Source organism: Vanellus vanellus (assembly GCF_965231255.1).
Source record: "Vanellus vanellus genome assembly, chromosome: 1".
NCBI lineage: Eukaryota > Metazoa > Chordata > Aves > Charadriiformes > Charadriidae > Vanellus > Vanellus vanellus.
Window position 1 is genome coordinate 8,765,714 of NC_138905.1, and position 14,307 is coordinate 8,780,020.

The window sequence follows — 14,307 nt, forward strand, 5'->3', positions numbered from 1 at the left end:
CCTGTGTGCTTGTGTTACAGCCTTCTGACATAAAGTTTACATCTGTTCATTGTCAAATATATTCATATTCAGGCAAATTCTGTGTAGTCTTTGTGCTAAAGAATTGGGCCTTCCGGAGTTTTATTTAGAATTTTGAAATGTAGCTGGGGAAGACTTGAAAATAGCAATGATAAGTTTTAATAGTTTCTTTAATGTTTACATTATTGCACATGTGGATATGAATGTACATACAAATATTCCCATGAAAATGGTGCTATTTATTACAAAGTCACATTTTTTTATATGATCTCAAAATAGTTTGCTATGTAATAAAAAAAATATTATCACCACAGTGTCATTGTCTTCATATGTAAGAACTACTTTTCATAGAGCTTAAATCATTCCAGAGTTATGGCCTCTTGAAGCAAAAATATGAATCCTAACAAATTATCAGAGAGATTTTTTTTCCTTTTTTGTTTGACTTTCACTGAGGATTATTTTCTGGTCTCACTAATGGGCTTTGAAATGATTGGGAGTTCTTTGTTTCAACTGAAGGGAGGAAATATGGTGACATCAGCGTAGCTCTGAGAACTAAGCATGTATACATTCTCATTTTTTCTCATGGCATGAAAGCCCTGGATCTTGTCTTCATCAACCTTGATGTGCTTATTTTTTTTTAATTTTTGATGTCCTTCAGACATTGCTTCTTTAGGTATTCACCTTGGAAGAAACAATGAGGTCAAGCTATTAATGGCTGCTGGTGTTTAACCATGTCATTTAGACCTGACATATGCACATAGATATGCTTACATAAAGTGACAGATGCTGTTGGGTATCCTGAGCTGTAGAAAAGTACTGTTTTGTTCAAAAACTGTATCAGAGGATCTCCCCTTTCATTCCTCCATTCTTGAGATTGCTCACTCGAATGGTATATGCTGATCTCCTCCCTCATTTTGACTAACACCTTCCCTTCTCCCCGCTCTTTTGAACAGTCATATGGTTCCCGTGAAGCTGCCTGTCAACATAGAGAGTCCCATGTGGAAGTTTACTCTCTCAAACCTAAGTACCAAAAAAGTGGATTCGTAGTGGGCGTGAAATCCAGGGAATCTGAGAATTTCTTGATATGCTATAGATTTCGCCCTTAGCCTGTCATGTATTAACTAGCAATTAAAGAAGTCTGACAGAGAAAAACATAATATAACTCGTCTCTGGAGTCATCTCCGACATGAACAACGAGATGTGCAAGAGGTAGACTTCAAAGTCATGAAGGCACTTTTGTGGGTATGGCCTGCAGGACTCGGCAACTCAGCTTCACCCGCATCTCTTTTGTATCTCTAGGAAATTTTTTGTGTCTTTTCTGAAAGGAAAAGGAAAGGCTTTCCCACTAGAGCACACTGGAGAGGGGACTAGCACACAGCAGCGGAGGCTGCTCTGAGGAACACCCTGAAACTCAGGAATTAACACGAGTCTGTCATGTAGCAAAGGTGTTTAGCCAGCAGTGGGGTGCATGGCACAGTCTGAGAGTCACCACTAAGAGAATGGGATTTAGCAAAGCACTCAGGCAGATGTTTGTTCCTATTCCTCTTAGAGCATGCAAGTTCCTAACTCGAGTCAGGTAGGTGAGTCCTATGGATGCATTAGGTTTCTCGATTGGACTGAGGCTCAAGGCTACATTTTGCCATGCCATTTCCATCTGGATGTTTTCCTAATGAGTATTGTTATCTTGAGAGATATCCCAGTTTTACAAGTAATTTCTCCAGAATTTTTCCTCTGAGCATAAGCAATACACTCTTTGTAGAAAAAGTCCCATTGTTGTTTTTTTGAAGCATAGATTCTTTTAGGTAAACAGTTAAAAAAGCAGAAGAGTTTGCATTGGAGTGCAAATTAAAATCCACAGAGTTTAATTTTTCTTTTGTCAGTGGTGCCCAGTGATAGGACAAGAGGTAATGGGCACAAACTTAAACGTAGGAAGTTCCATCTTGACATGAGGAGGAACTTCTTTACTTTGAGGGTGGCAGAGCACTGGCACAGGCTGCCCAGAGAGGTGGTGGAGTCTCCCACTCTGGAGACATTCCAAACCCGCCTGGATGCCGTCCTGTGCAACTGCTGTAGGTGACCCTGCTCTGGCATGGAGGTTGGACTGGATGATCTCCAGAGGTCCCTTCCAGCCCTGACCAGTCTGTGATTCTGTGTAATTCCTGGAGAAGAGATACAGGGAACTGCATGTTGATCTGTGTATTGAGACTTCCAAGAGAAAGGTTGGCCTTAGTGTCTTTTGATGCTTTCTTCACCCTATTTGTGTACACAGTGTAATTATGTAAGTTAAACACAGCTTCCTCTGAGAAGATTTCTCTTTGAACAGGAAAGCAGCTGGCAAGACCTTGAGGTTTGCTATGGCTTGGTAGAGGGGTGAGGGGCAAGCACTCTGTGGGTGTGGGTGTGCAGAGGACATCTCCAATGGCACTAGAAGCCATTTGCACCAACCACTTTGGTTGGTGAGCAATCAAAATAAGCCCGATGGAGTCAGCAGGGCCTGGAGAGCTACTCACTCACCTCGAGGTATGTTTCCTGCCATCTGCACTGCTGAGCCATTAGGATGGTTGTTGTAACCCCGACAGCAAATGTGCTTGCTAACCTCTTGGTGACGACTGCCTTCCTTCACTCTACACCACAATTTCATGAAATTATTGAGTGTTCCCATTCCCAAACCATACCTTTCAGCGTCCAAATGATGAAATAAAAGTGATAATAAAAAAGTGATAGTATGTGCCAGGCCAGCTGGGGAAAATGGTACTGTTCCTGTCAAAGAGGTGAACTGGAGAAAGCACTGCTCTATTTTGTCATTTTTTGGATAAAAGGAAAAATTACTTGCTCTTAAGAAAAGGGAGGGTCTCTTCCACAGCAGGTAATCTTCCCCAAGTTACATCAGCTTTCAGTGTGAACTCATTTCAAGCCTAAACAGGCTTGACAGACTTTTTTTCTTAAATTAAGATTCAGTCTGGTTCCTGGTAACACATTGGGATATAATGACTGAAGAAAACGAACATCAATTATTCACAGCCTATTGGAGAAGCCTTGTATAAATTATTCACAGAAGACATTCTGAAGCTGGCTGAGATTATAGGAAACATTAATAATGAAGCAATGATTTCCTCTCGTCCTTTGGCTTTCTTTTTTTCTCCTCATCCCGTATTTTGGTTGGTCCTTGGTTCTGTGTTGGGTGGACCGTAATGTCGCAGGGTGTCACTGAACAGATGCCTCTACGTACTTGTCCTTGGCCACATCTTCTCCTCCAGCTTTGTGGCATGTGTCTGCTGAACCCAGCAGCTGTTCAGAGGGACAGCTGCGGGATGCTGCCAACCTCATATTTCCTTCCTGAGCTATAGTTTTCACCTCTGCCCAGGGGAGGCTGAGATAATTCAGCCCAGACTCTGCCTGCAGGCAATGGCAGCATCTCACCTGAACCCCAAGCGGTGGGGCTTTGGACGAACAACCTCACCAGACCGCCACGAATTCTCAAATATGATGGATAGTGGCTTGGCAACTTCATCCACCAGTTCCCTCGGGACCTATGGTAGGAATGGAGGGACCAACGTAGGAATGGAGGGGATAGAGATAGAAAGCCAGTGTTTGAGATTGTTTCTCCTTGTGCATTTGCACTGGTTTGGGTGGAATTGCTTCACTGCTACCCCCTTCCAATGTTGTTATAATCTAGAGAAATCCAGTCCTGTGTCTTTTTTCTTTTTTTTTTTAATTGTAGTGTATTGAGAAGCGGGGGGAACAGAAGGGTACACATGAATGTGCACATGCTCAGTGGCAACAGAATAAACAGAAGAGCTGAAATAGTTTTAGGTGTCATAAGTAAGAAATCTTTGGAGAAAAATGTGTGCTGAGAAGAGCAGTAGAGGTAGAAGTAGCGGCTCCAAGTGGTGTGGGATGGGAAGGTAGCTAAGGGAAGGTGTTAAGACTGCGTGGCCAGGGCTGCATAACAGGAAAGCAGTTGAATATATTATAGGTTGGAGGATGGATATGGGTTAGAGGATAGGATATTGGAGGATGCAGGGCATTGAGGCAGCTTTGATTACTCTTCTGGTGAAATCACAAATATTCTTATCCCTCTCACAGGGCAGCAATATGTCGGAGATATTTGAAATGAGAAAACACTCCAGAGGAAGGTTTCAGACCTCAGAAGTTGAGTAGTCATATGCATGTGAGGATCTACTCTGTTAGTCCAGCTGTGTTCACGACAAGCCTGTTCCGACCCACAGCATCAGAAAGTTAAGCAACGTGAGATTGTTAGCGTCAGTTACCACAAGGGAAATGTTCCAACTGATTCTAGTCCACCAAAATCACTGGGAGGGCCACAGCTGTACTAAAAGGCAGAATGTGATCCTGGAGCCTTGCAGTCAAAGGGCAAATGAGGCAAGCCTGTTCATGGTCTGTTTTGCCCTCTGGGGAGCTGTTTCCATGTCAGCAAAGTGATTGTAAAGTGCTATCAGATTTGCAAAGTAATCTATTGCAAGGGCTCCTTGGAAGTGGTTACACAGTGGGCAGGGCTCCTGCTTCAGGATGCCCCATGATGGTGTGTCCCAGGAGGGAGGTAAGATACCATCTCTCTCGACTCACAATGTCTAGGAGGAGGGGGATTAATTAGATTCACTAGTTTGACCTCACAGGCCATTAAAATGCATCCAGTTGGGCCGATGGTGAGGCTGATAATTTGTATTTGGCATGAGTTTTTCTTCCATATGGTGTCCAGTTATGGTGCGAAGCACTTGAGAGACAAAGGGTCCATCGCATGCCATGACAGATTGTTCCAGCAATCGGTCATTCTTCCTATTAAAAATGTGTGTGTTATTTCCAATGTGAAGTTGCCTGGGTTCAGCTTCCAGAAGGTAGTTCTTCTTATGCAGTTTTCTACTTGATTAAAGTCCGGTGGGATTCTGTGTTTTCTCCTCCTGGAGATGCTTGACTCTCAATCTTCTTTTGATAAACTAAATAGACTGAGCACTTCAGATCTCTCTCTGCAAGACATTATCCCTAATTGTAAAAGCATTTAATGTCCTTTTGTTTAGCATTGACTTCTTAAAAATGCCGACTGACAACTATATTCAGTATTAGAATGATCTTCTTGCATGTAATACACACATTTCATCCTACGCATGTCTACCTCCACCTCTAAAAATATCCACAGATCTCACTAGTGCCTTTTTGCACATCTTGGCAGTGATGCTCTTGATGGATGGTGGGTCCACTCTGACCCATCAGGCTTGCTGCTCTCTGGGGTACGTTTCTGCCTTCTGCAGACTTTGAGTGGGCTCAGGCTTGCCAACAGGTCCAAGTCACTTGTGATGCTTCAGGGTTTATCACTCTGTTACTCTCTCACCTGCCAATTTTAATACTGTTCCTTTTCCATTTGCCTGCAGATCATTGATAAAAATGTGGACAGCCATCAGACTCAGTCCCGGGGCAGGCAGAAGTGCCCCGTTCCTCCCCGCTCAGTGATGGTTTCTCACCGACAGCCCCGTCTGAGATCGGTTACTCAGACAGTCCTTAATCCATTTAAGATGTGCCTTACTGGTATTGTGTGGTACTACGTTCTTCATCAGAATGACATGCAAAACTAAGTTAACTGTATTAGAACCCCTAAGTCTATTACACCCTCTCAGTCACCTTTATCAAGCGACTTGTAATCCCTTTAAAGAATGAAATGAGGTCTGCTTGACAAGACTTACACATTGTTTTCAGTGGGTGTTAGTACTGTAGCTCTTGTTAATTTTTTATGAAGTGAATCTGGTGTCAGCTTTGTTGCACGCGTGTATGAATGTGTGTGGCTGCCAGTGGCTGTGTCTATCTAACAGTACTTTATAGCATCTTTTGTGACCAGGACTGGTCCCCAGTACAAACTAAAACATTTTTTTTCTTCCTTTTGTATTTATTTTAAGAAAGCTACAGCTACAGATCACCAATAATTGTATCGTCTTCACTGGAGCTACTGAAGGCATCAGTGTGTCCCGCACCACAATATGTCATGCCGTTCCTAACTACCTCTGAAAATGTTCTCCCAGTTTTAAAAATGCCCATGATGGGGCAAGTCATGAAACCTCTTAATGCATTTCATAGTTTTTTTCATAGAAAGAAAGAAGACTGAATTCAGTCTTCACCACGTGCGTTGCCCTGTGTAAGTTGGTGTGTAGCACCCAACCTGATATTTGAAAGCTGTAATAGGAAAGTTTGCAGTCAGGAGGGAGAGGAATAGTGATGTCCAAACAGGATCAATAGTGTCGATTCTCGAAAAGATTTTCAGAATTGTCTACGTGATTTAGCAGCCTTAGTTCTGTATTCTGAAACAGGATAGACATGTAAGGAGTTATTCAATAGAGATGTTTTCTCTGAAAATTAATGATCAAATCCTTAAACAAGTGCGCTCTGGGGCCGGGGGCAGATGGTGTTCAGAAAGGCTGCCTCTAAGCCAGGAGACTAATTTTCGCTCTAGAGTCTGAAGCAAGAGGGAGGGTTTAGTGGAGGACAGATCAGAGTACACACCTAAAATATATGATTTAGATTCCTGAAACTTCACATCGCACCTTAATGTCCTATGTGGTGATGTTGTCCTTCCTGTTGACAGCATCTTGCGTGTCTCACCCCCACAAACACAGTGGTGCTGTGATAACATCAACCATTTCTGCGGTTGCTGGTCAGTGCTGGATCTGTGCTCAGCTACGTCGTAGTGAGATGGAGCACCCACAAGCAAGGCAGAGCACCAGTGCCCTGGGACGGATCATTTGTCTGTGCCGTGTCCCCACTCTGGGCACGTGCCTCCTCGCCCATCGCAGGGGACATCTGCTCTGCAGGGTCCCCCTGGGCACAGCCACAACCTGCCCATCTCCAGCTGGGATGGACTCCTGAATTGATGCTGCTTTGATTAAAGAGGGTTTGGCCTGGCTTTTGGTCTCCTCCCTTGCTGGAAGAGCAAGTGGTGCGAGGAGAGGAGACCATCTCCGTGCTTGTCAAACACTGTTTCCTCCCCATCCCCTCCAGCCACTCCTGATTGCCTGGAACGAGACCAAGCGATGCATCTGTTCCAATGTCGAAAGTGGTTTGTGTTGCCATTAGCCACGTTCAGCCCCAAATTGAACCTGGCAAGCAGCTGGCACACTCAGAGCTAGTTTGCTTGCAGACGTATGTGTTTTGATGGGAAATGCTGCTGCCTTTGAAATACGACTCTTAGAAAAGGGAAAGAAGATAATTCCCACCTAAGTGAGAAAAAAGCTTCTCTCTCTTCTGGAAGGTGAGCATGGATGGCAGTGTCCTGCGTGGCAGCCCGCCTGATCTCTTATACACTTTCTTCTCTAAAATGATCAGGTTGCAAGGTGTTAAAAGATATTAATTTGGTTAAAACAATAGTCTCCGCTCAATCTCACCTCAATGGAAGAGGAGGCTCTGCTGTCTTCTGCGTCTTCATTATGGCAGTGAAGTGCTCGTGGTTACTGACTTCTTATTTGAAATTCACAAATCTGGAACGCATGGTTAAGCAGTGCTCTACTTTTCTTGCTATTTAACTTTCTTAAAAAAAAAGGTTGAAACTGTTAAAGGATTCAAATATGTCATGACAGAGCTTGCTTTTTTACTTTCCTTCCTGATGGCTTCTCTCTGCACCTTTCAAAAGAAAAAAAAAAAAAAAAAAAAAGCAGGATTAATTAATAGCGCTAAAGCAGTGAGTCAGGACACCTTTATGCATTTGATGTGAAAAGCTGTACCGTGTGTGGTTTCAGTTCAGACACACGGGGAAGCGCTCGTTACTTTTCTCCACGTCTCTGAAAAAAGCTGCGCTCCTGACCCTGGCTGCAGGTACATCCTATGGCTTGGGCCGAGGTAGCCAGATGGGATGTGGGCCCTACCACTCTGCCATGCGCTGCTGCCTACAGAAAACCACTTACCCCCACCGAAGGGGGATTTTTTTTTGCTTGAAATCCATTCTGGCGAGATTTACTTGCCTATACTCACCCCAGCTCCATCCCTGCTAGCCTCCTGCCCACTTTCCTTCTTGGCCTGTCACCAACGCGTGATGGGGTTAGAGAAAGATTTGTTGGCTTGAAGTTCACTGGTTCAAGTTCAGAGTATGTTGATACGGCCAAGAGGGAAAAACGACCCTTTGGCAGATTTTTCCATCAAAGCGGACCTTTTATCTGCATTCCAGTGCTGCCCATCGAGGACAATTACACAAAGAAATGCTGCGGGATCTGGCGCAGAAATGGGAGCCTGAACTGCAGCTGGATTCAGATGGAAATTGGTGTTACACAAACATGTCTTTATCAAAGTACTCATGGTCAAACAAGTTTTTCTGCAGTTAGAAAAACGTCAGCGTATGCTGCCACTTCAACTGGCGTCGGTTGTTTTGAGCCAGTTTCTCCGCGTTGGCTAGCAGTCTGGTCGTGTCCTCAGTTTCCTCAGACCTTGGTTTCTCAGACTAGTGAGTTTGTCTCTCAAAGTGGGCGTATGAAGCATCTGTCACTGCACAACGGGGCGTGCATGCAACAGTAAAAAAACCCCACATTGCATTTCTTGCGATGCGAGTTGTGTGCGTTGCTCTGAATCCTGCTTTGACCAGACTGGCACAGTTAAGTGTAGCAATCTGCAAGCAACATAGGAAATGTCATGTTCTGCAGAAAGCGCTCCTTTGTTTTCCATCCGGGATGTTGAGCCTCAGAGAGGACGTGGTGCCACATAGGGCTGGGGGAAGGTGGGGTGGTCTGCCGTTGAAATCAACATCTGGGCAGGAGTTATGATTCCCGGCAGAGACACGGGGCTCCACGGGCATACAGGACTTCAGCTGCTGTCAGGTTTCCTCTGTATAATGGGAATATTCTTCCCTTAGCAGATAGAGATGTGATCGGGCTGAAACAAGGGACATGTAGTTACTTGGAGTAAGTGATTTTAGAGACATCAGCAAAAAAAGCACTTTGTGAACATTTCATTTAAATTGTACTTCCTCTTGTTACATATGTTTAAGTACTGTCTTTGCTCTGCTGGCAACCAGTGTTTAATTTCTCAGCATGCTAATATCACCCCCGTCAAAGATCCTCATTTACAAGACACAGGCTTGTTGGTGATCTTTTCCAAGACCACCTGGTCTATTGGGCAAGATGTTCAAGGCTTTGTAGGCAGCCCACCTGAGGAGAAGTGTGGAGACCCTTGGATTAGGTCTGCAACTCTCAGACGAGGTTTGTAGCGTTATATTACTGTCAGCACGTGCTTCTGTGCACTCTCTTTAGCTGCCACACAGGTGGGTGATACCAGTCTGCTCTGGCTCTCAGGTGCTGGTGATTTTAATTGAGTTTAAGGTGTAACAGGTGGGTGAGCAAGGGTGAGGAGAACTGTATTACAAGTCCTCATTTTCACAAATTGCTTTTGGACACAGTCTGTGGGTAGAGATTTCATTTCTAAATCTTGTTTTGCCAATGGAGGAAAGCTGCAAATCAGGAGCCGTCAAAGGAGATTTGGTTTCAGTGCTGCCACATCAGCGAAAAAACAGGCACTGGTGAACATCTCAGTTTTGCAGTCAATGTTGGAAGTTCAGCTCCTGTGTTCCTGGGGCTGGGAACATTCCCATCTGGATCCCTTTAGTGACAGTTCACTCTTAATTAATTAAGCAGCAAAAAATTAATGGAAATTAATTAGGATTAATTTCTCCATTCACATGGTGGAAATATTTGTCTCCCCAGCTTTCTCCTGTGCCTCTGGTGAGTACCTGGAGATGAAGAACCAAGTATGCAGCAAATGTGCAGAGGGGACCTACTCGCTGGGCAGCGGGATCAAGTTTGACGAGTGGGATGAGCTGCCGGCAGGATTCTCCAACGTGGCGACTTTCATGGACACAGCGGTTGGCTCAGCTGAGAGTAAAGCCGACAGCTGCAACAAGTAAGAAGTTCTCTTTGCATCTGGATTATGCAGCCATGGGTGAACCTGAGACAGGTCATCAGCACAAAGACAGCTTAATGGCTCACCTAAGCTCTCCAGGGGTAACCAGCCCTAGTAATGGCAAACAAGAGTGGCTAGGAAGTGAAATTTCTAGCCGCCTCTCTGCTGTCATCATGGTCTCCTTGGGCTCATCAGCAGCTAGTGACTCTAAGACCAGCCTGGAGCAGCTCTTATTTGTAGCTGGAAAGCTCTAGGGTCATGATACAGTAAGTGTGGCGAAAAGGTACTTTCACAGCCTGTTTCGAGACCCATGGTGGCTGCAGAAGGCTGTTTCTGAGTATAATTGAAAGTATGTTGGACCTGTGGATAGTAAACCTTTCCTATGTAGGCTGAGTCCTAAATTTCTAGTACCATATCTTTTTCCATGCGCAGTGTCAATGGTAGGTATTATTTTTACATGAAACATAAATGGGAATGCAGTAATAAAGTTATAAATTCACTGCATTCAGCTACTGCAGGATTCTGCCTTCTTTATTAAGTAACAAGTTTTTGTATAATAGTGTAAGAAAAGTCTCTGCAATGCCTGTGATCTCAGCTGAGGCTTGTTTTATTTATGTTCATCAGCTCTTCGTGGACACCTCGAGGGAATTACATAGAGTCCAACAGGGATGATTGTACAGTTTCTCTCATCTACGCTGTGCACCTGAAGAAATCCGGTTCTGTCTTCTTCGAATACCAGTATATTGACAACAACATCTTCTTTGAATTTTTTGTAAGGCCTTTTTATATGTTGAATCCAACCTGATATTGTAAGAATTCAATCCAGATAAAGACTGTCAGAAACAGCTTTTTCCTCCCTTTACATTCCCCATATGTCCATAGCTTGTTGAACAAGATAAAAAAAATATATTTTTTTTTCCTGCCACTTATGCTGCCTTTTGGGAATTAATTTCATCTTCAAAACTCAGGCTAAACTGATGCTATCTACCATGTGCTGGGATTTTTCCATTAGGGGTCATGACTGCCCCTGTTAGTGAAGCCTTTTGCAAGGCAACTCTTGGTGATAGGTGCTTGGAGAAAAGTGCAAAGTATCCTTCTCCTTAGCAGAGATGGGAAAGGAAGACAAGAATAACCTGTTGGAGGCACCTTCTTGCTGCTACATCAGTGCAGTAGATTGCTATTGCACTTTGATAACAGATGGTGCAGGCAATATTATTTAGCCATTTCAGTTTTATATCAGGCTATCCTGCCTTCTTCAGGGGGTGAAAGCAGCAAATAAGCTTTCTGCTGTCAGATGAATGTACCAGGACTATGGATCCTAGCTCCCGTTGCTTGACCGACTGACTGATCTGCTCCTGCAATGGAGCAAATCTGTTGTTTCTCTGAGCACTGGCTTTGAAAATGGCTTTTTGATTATTACTTTTATCCATATCCCACTCATTCACCTCCTTAAATTTATCATCCCCTGTTCAAGAAGCAGTGAGTCGTCCAGTCCTTTATAGAAATGCCCATGTAAATAATTCCTAGTCAGCCTCAGTATTTCAGTGAAATCATATTTAACATGAAGTCCATTTTTTTTTTCTCCAGCATGTCTTTGTGCTTAAACATATTTAACAATGGCACGTTAGCTCTGGACAGTGGCATTTCAGTGGCAGTGGCTTGCAGATTGCTGGGAACCAGTGAAGTTTTTGGGCTCTCCCAGAGCAGGTGACTGCACTGCTGGTCTGAGGGTAAGGAAGGAGATGTCCTCAAACGTGGGAAGGAAGCGTGGACGCTTCTTGTTAGCTACCCAGTGGTTCTGCAGCCTGCCCTTCCCGGGCTCTTTTTACATATTGAAACCCTTTACACCTTGTGAGAAGAGACCATATATTTTTATCTCCTTTTTGCAGATGGGAACTGAGGCACAAGATGCTGTATCTCAGATTGTGCAAGATAAATAGGGATCTACCGTCTGCTTAGGTGCTTCTTCTCACTTCTTTTCCTCAGTGCTCTTGATCTAGGTGGGAATTAAGTGCACAGACACTTTGGAGGATGTGGGGTTATGGAACTTATTTCAGACTTGACGTGGAGCAACTTTGACGGGGGGATGCTTGACTCCAGGTCAACTGAAAGTGTTCACGTGGCCTTTCTCCCTAGTGGAATAAAAGTGGAGTGCCTCAAAGGGACTTGATACTTTTTCTTCAGAGAAGACAGTTATGAAAAGAAAGATGTGGACCGCTGTGAGGCTGTGCACCAAACTCTGCAGCACCGAAAGGCTGCTGAGCTGTGCTGGACCTGGGCGAGGGACAATCCTCCTCACACCTCTGCCAGGGCAGATACTCCATGGCATGTCACCCAACCTTGATAGCATTACTCTCATCCCCAGTGAGGTCAGGTGGCAGGGAGCCAAAGACATAGCAGATATTGGCTGCAGAGAAAGCAGTTTGTCTTCTAGTTTTGGCCTGTCCTCTCCTACCTCCCCTCTGACTTAGAAGCCCCTGGCCTCTGGATTTCAGAGAACTGGATCTTGGTGGGCTCAGGAGAAGGAGGCGAGACAAGATGCTCAGCATCCAAGTCCGACCAGATAGCGAGAGGACAAGGCTGAGATCTTCTCCTCCTGCTCTTTTTTTTCCATCTGCATCAGAGGTGGTCATTGGAGACACTGCTAAGCTGATAGAAGGGTTTGAAAGGGTGGGATTTTTTGCCACAAGTAAGGCAGCTGCTGTTCTAAATACGTAGGCAACAGGAACAAAGCTGAATCTTATCATTCCCTGCCAGCAGTCATTATGCTGACAGAGAGATGCATCTGATTGTGGTCACTGATCTTGTGTTTTTGTTAACAGATACAAAATGACCAGTGCAAAGAGATGGAGTCCACGGCAGACAAGTGGGTGAAGCTAACAGACAACGGGGAATGGGGCTCTCATTCTGTAAGTGTGCAAAAAATTCCTTCATGAAGCTTTTTTTTTTTTTCCATTTATAAATGTCTGTGATTTCCTCTGAGCAAACAGCAAACGAGGGCCGGATCCTGTGAATGCATTTGAAGAAACACAACTTTCCTCGTACTGAGAGCAAAGCCACCGGGATCTCTGAGGGGCTGATCCCAGAGCAAGTGATATAGATGCAAGACTTTGTATTGATTTCCCTGGGCTTTGAATCGAGTGCTTTATGAGGTTAGAGAGATTTATGCAAATCCACACGCCGCAGTCACTCTGCATGATTGTAATTGAAATCTCCTACAACAGTTGCTTGCTCACGAGAGCACAAGATTATTCCCCGTCGCTCAGCAGAGCGGCGGGAGCGGTGTGCGGATGTGGGGGCCGTCAGGACGGGCATTTTGTTCTCAAGTGTGTGCAGAAGAGCTGGACTGCCCCCAGCTTGTGCTCTGTGGTGACTTACCCAGTTGAAAAGCAAGCTGGCAGCGCCAGGGTGGCTCCTGCAGCCCTGATAGCAGCATGTCTATGTTGGGAGCAGCAGCCCTCTGGCCGGCCTGTGACCCAGCTGGCTGAGTTTGCTCGGCGCGCAGACCACGTGTAGACCAACTCATGGTGACGCCTGGCTGCCGCTATACCATCAGACCCTAATTCCCAGAGCCATGCCAGCAAAGGCTCAGCATAGGTGACGTTATGCTAGAAGAAAAAGGTTTTTAATTGGCACAGACAGCATCCCACTCTCTGTTTTCCATGGGCTGCTTATCCTCCTGGAGGAGAAACCGTATTCCCGAGCCAGGTCTGGTTGGCAGTGCCTGTTAGCTCAGGTGCAAGCCCCGTGCGAGTCATGTCGAGAGGGAGGAGAGATGAGCGCGGAGGGGTGAGTGGCATGGGCTGAGAGGTAGCTCCAAGTCCAGGGCATCGACTTGGGTGAGCTGAGAGATGTAGACAATGTCTGCATGGGAGATGGTGGCATCTGAGCTCATTATCCGGGCTGTACAAGTGTCTCCACTGACTATGAAGGTTGCTCGGATGCCTGGCTGAAGCCAGGTGGGTGAGCTGGGTGAGATGATGGTTCCAGCTCTTCTCGAGGCTTTTGTCTGCATTGCAAATCCTGTCATGGTGGCTTCTCTGAGCCCAGTTTTCCAGTTGCTGCAGCCTCTGCTCTCAGCATGCTGGTCCTGCTGCACCAGAGCTGATGTTGGGTATCTCTACACCACACAACCTGATGTTTAATTCAATAGTTCTGCTGATAATTCCCAGTTCTGCTGTTACCTGCGGTAACTCACCTCTCCTCTGGCCCACTGGATAGTAGGTGTTTGGGGAGTGGGAGATATAATATGCTGTATCTCCACTTTGCTGAGTTTTTGGACTTTTGGTCCTTGGAGAACAAAAATTGTGGTCCATCCAGGCCTGTACAGCACTGCTGTAAATCTCATTATCCTGGACCCTTACGCTGGTCGAGTTTATCCCTTTTATATTTTTTGTGTGAAAATAT

General features: G+C 45.1%; 1 protein-coding gene across 1 annotated transcript in view; it reads left to right on the top strand.

Moving 5' to 3' along the window:
• The first annotated feature begins 9,721 nt into the window (after positions 1-9,721).
• The window catches only part of ELAPOR2 (endosome-lysosome associated apoptosis and autophagy regulator family member 2), a 29,781-nt gene continuing 25,195 nt past the window's right edge, over positions 9,722-14,307 (top strand). Inside the window, exons 1-3 of the mRNA XM_082498364.1 lie at positions 9,722-9,900; positions 10,525-10,672; positions 12,723-12,809. Coding sequence (XP_082354490.1) covers positions 9,737-9,900; positions 10,525-10,672; positions 12,723-12,809 — 399 coding nt within the window. The 5' untranslated portion in view covers positions 9,722-9,736. The remainder of the gene's footprint in view (positions 9,901-10,524; positions 10,673-12,722; positions 12,810-14,307) is intronic.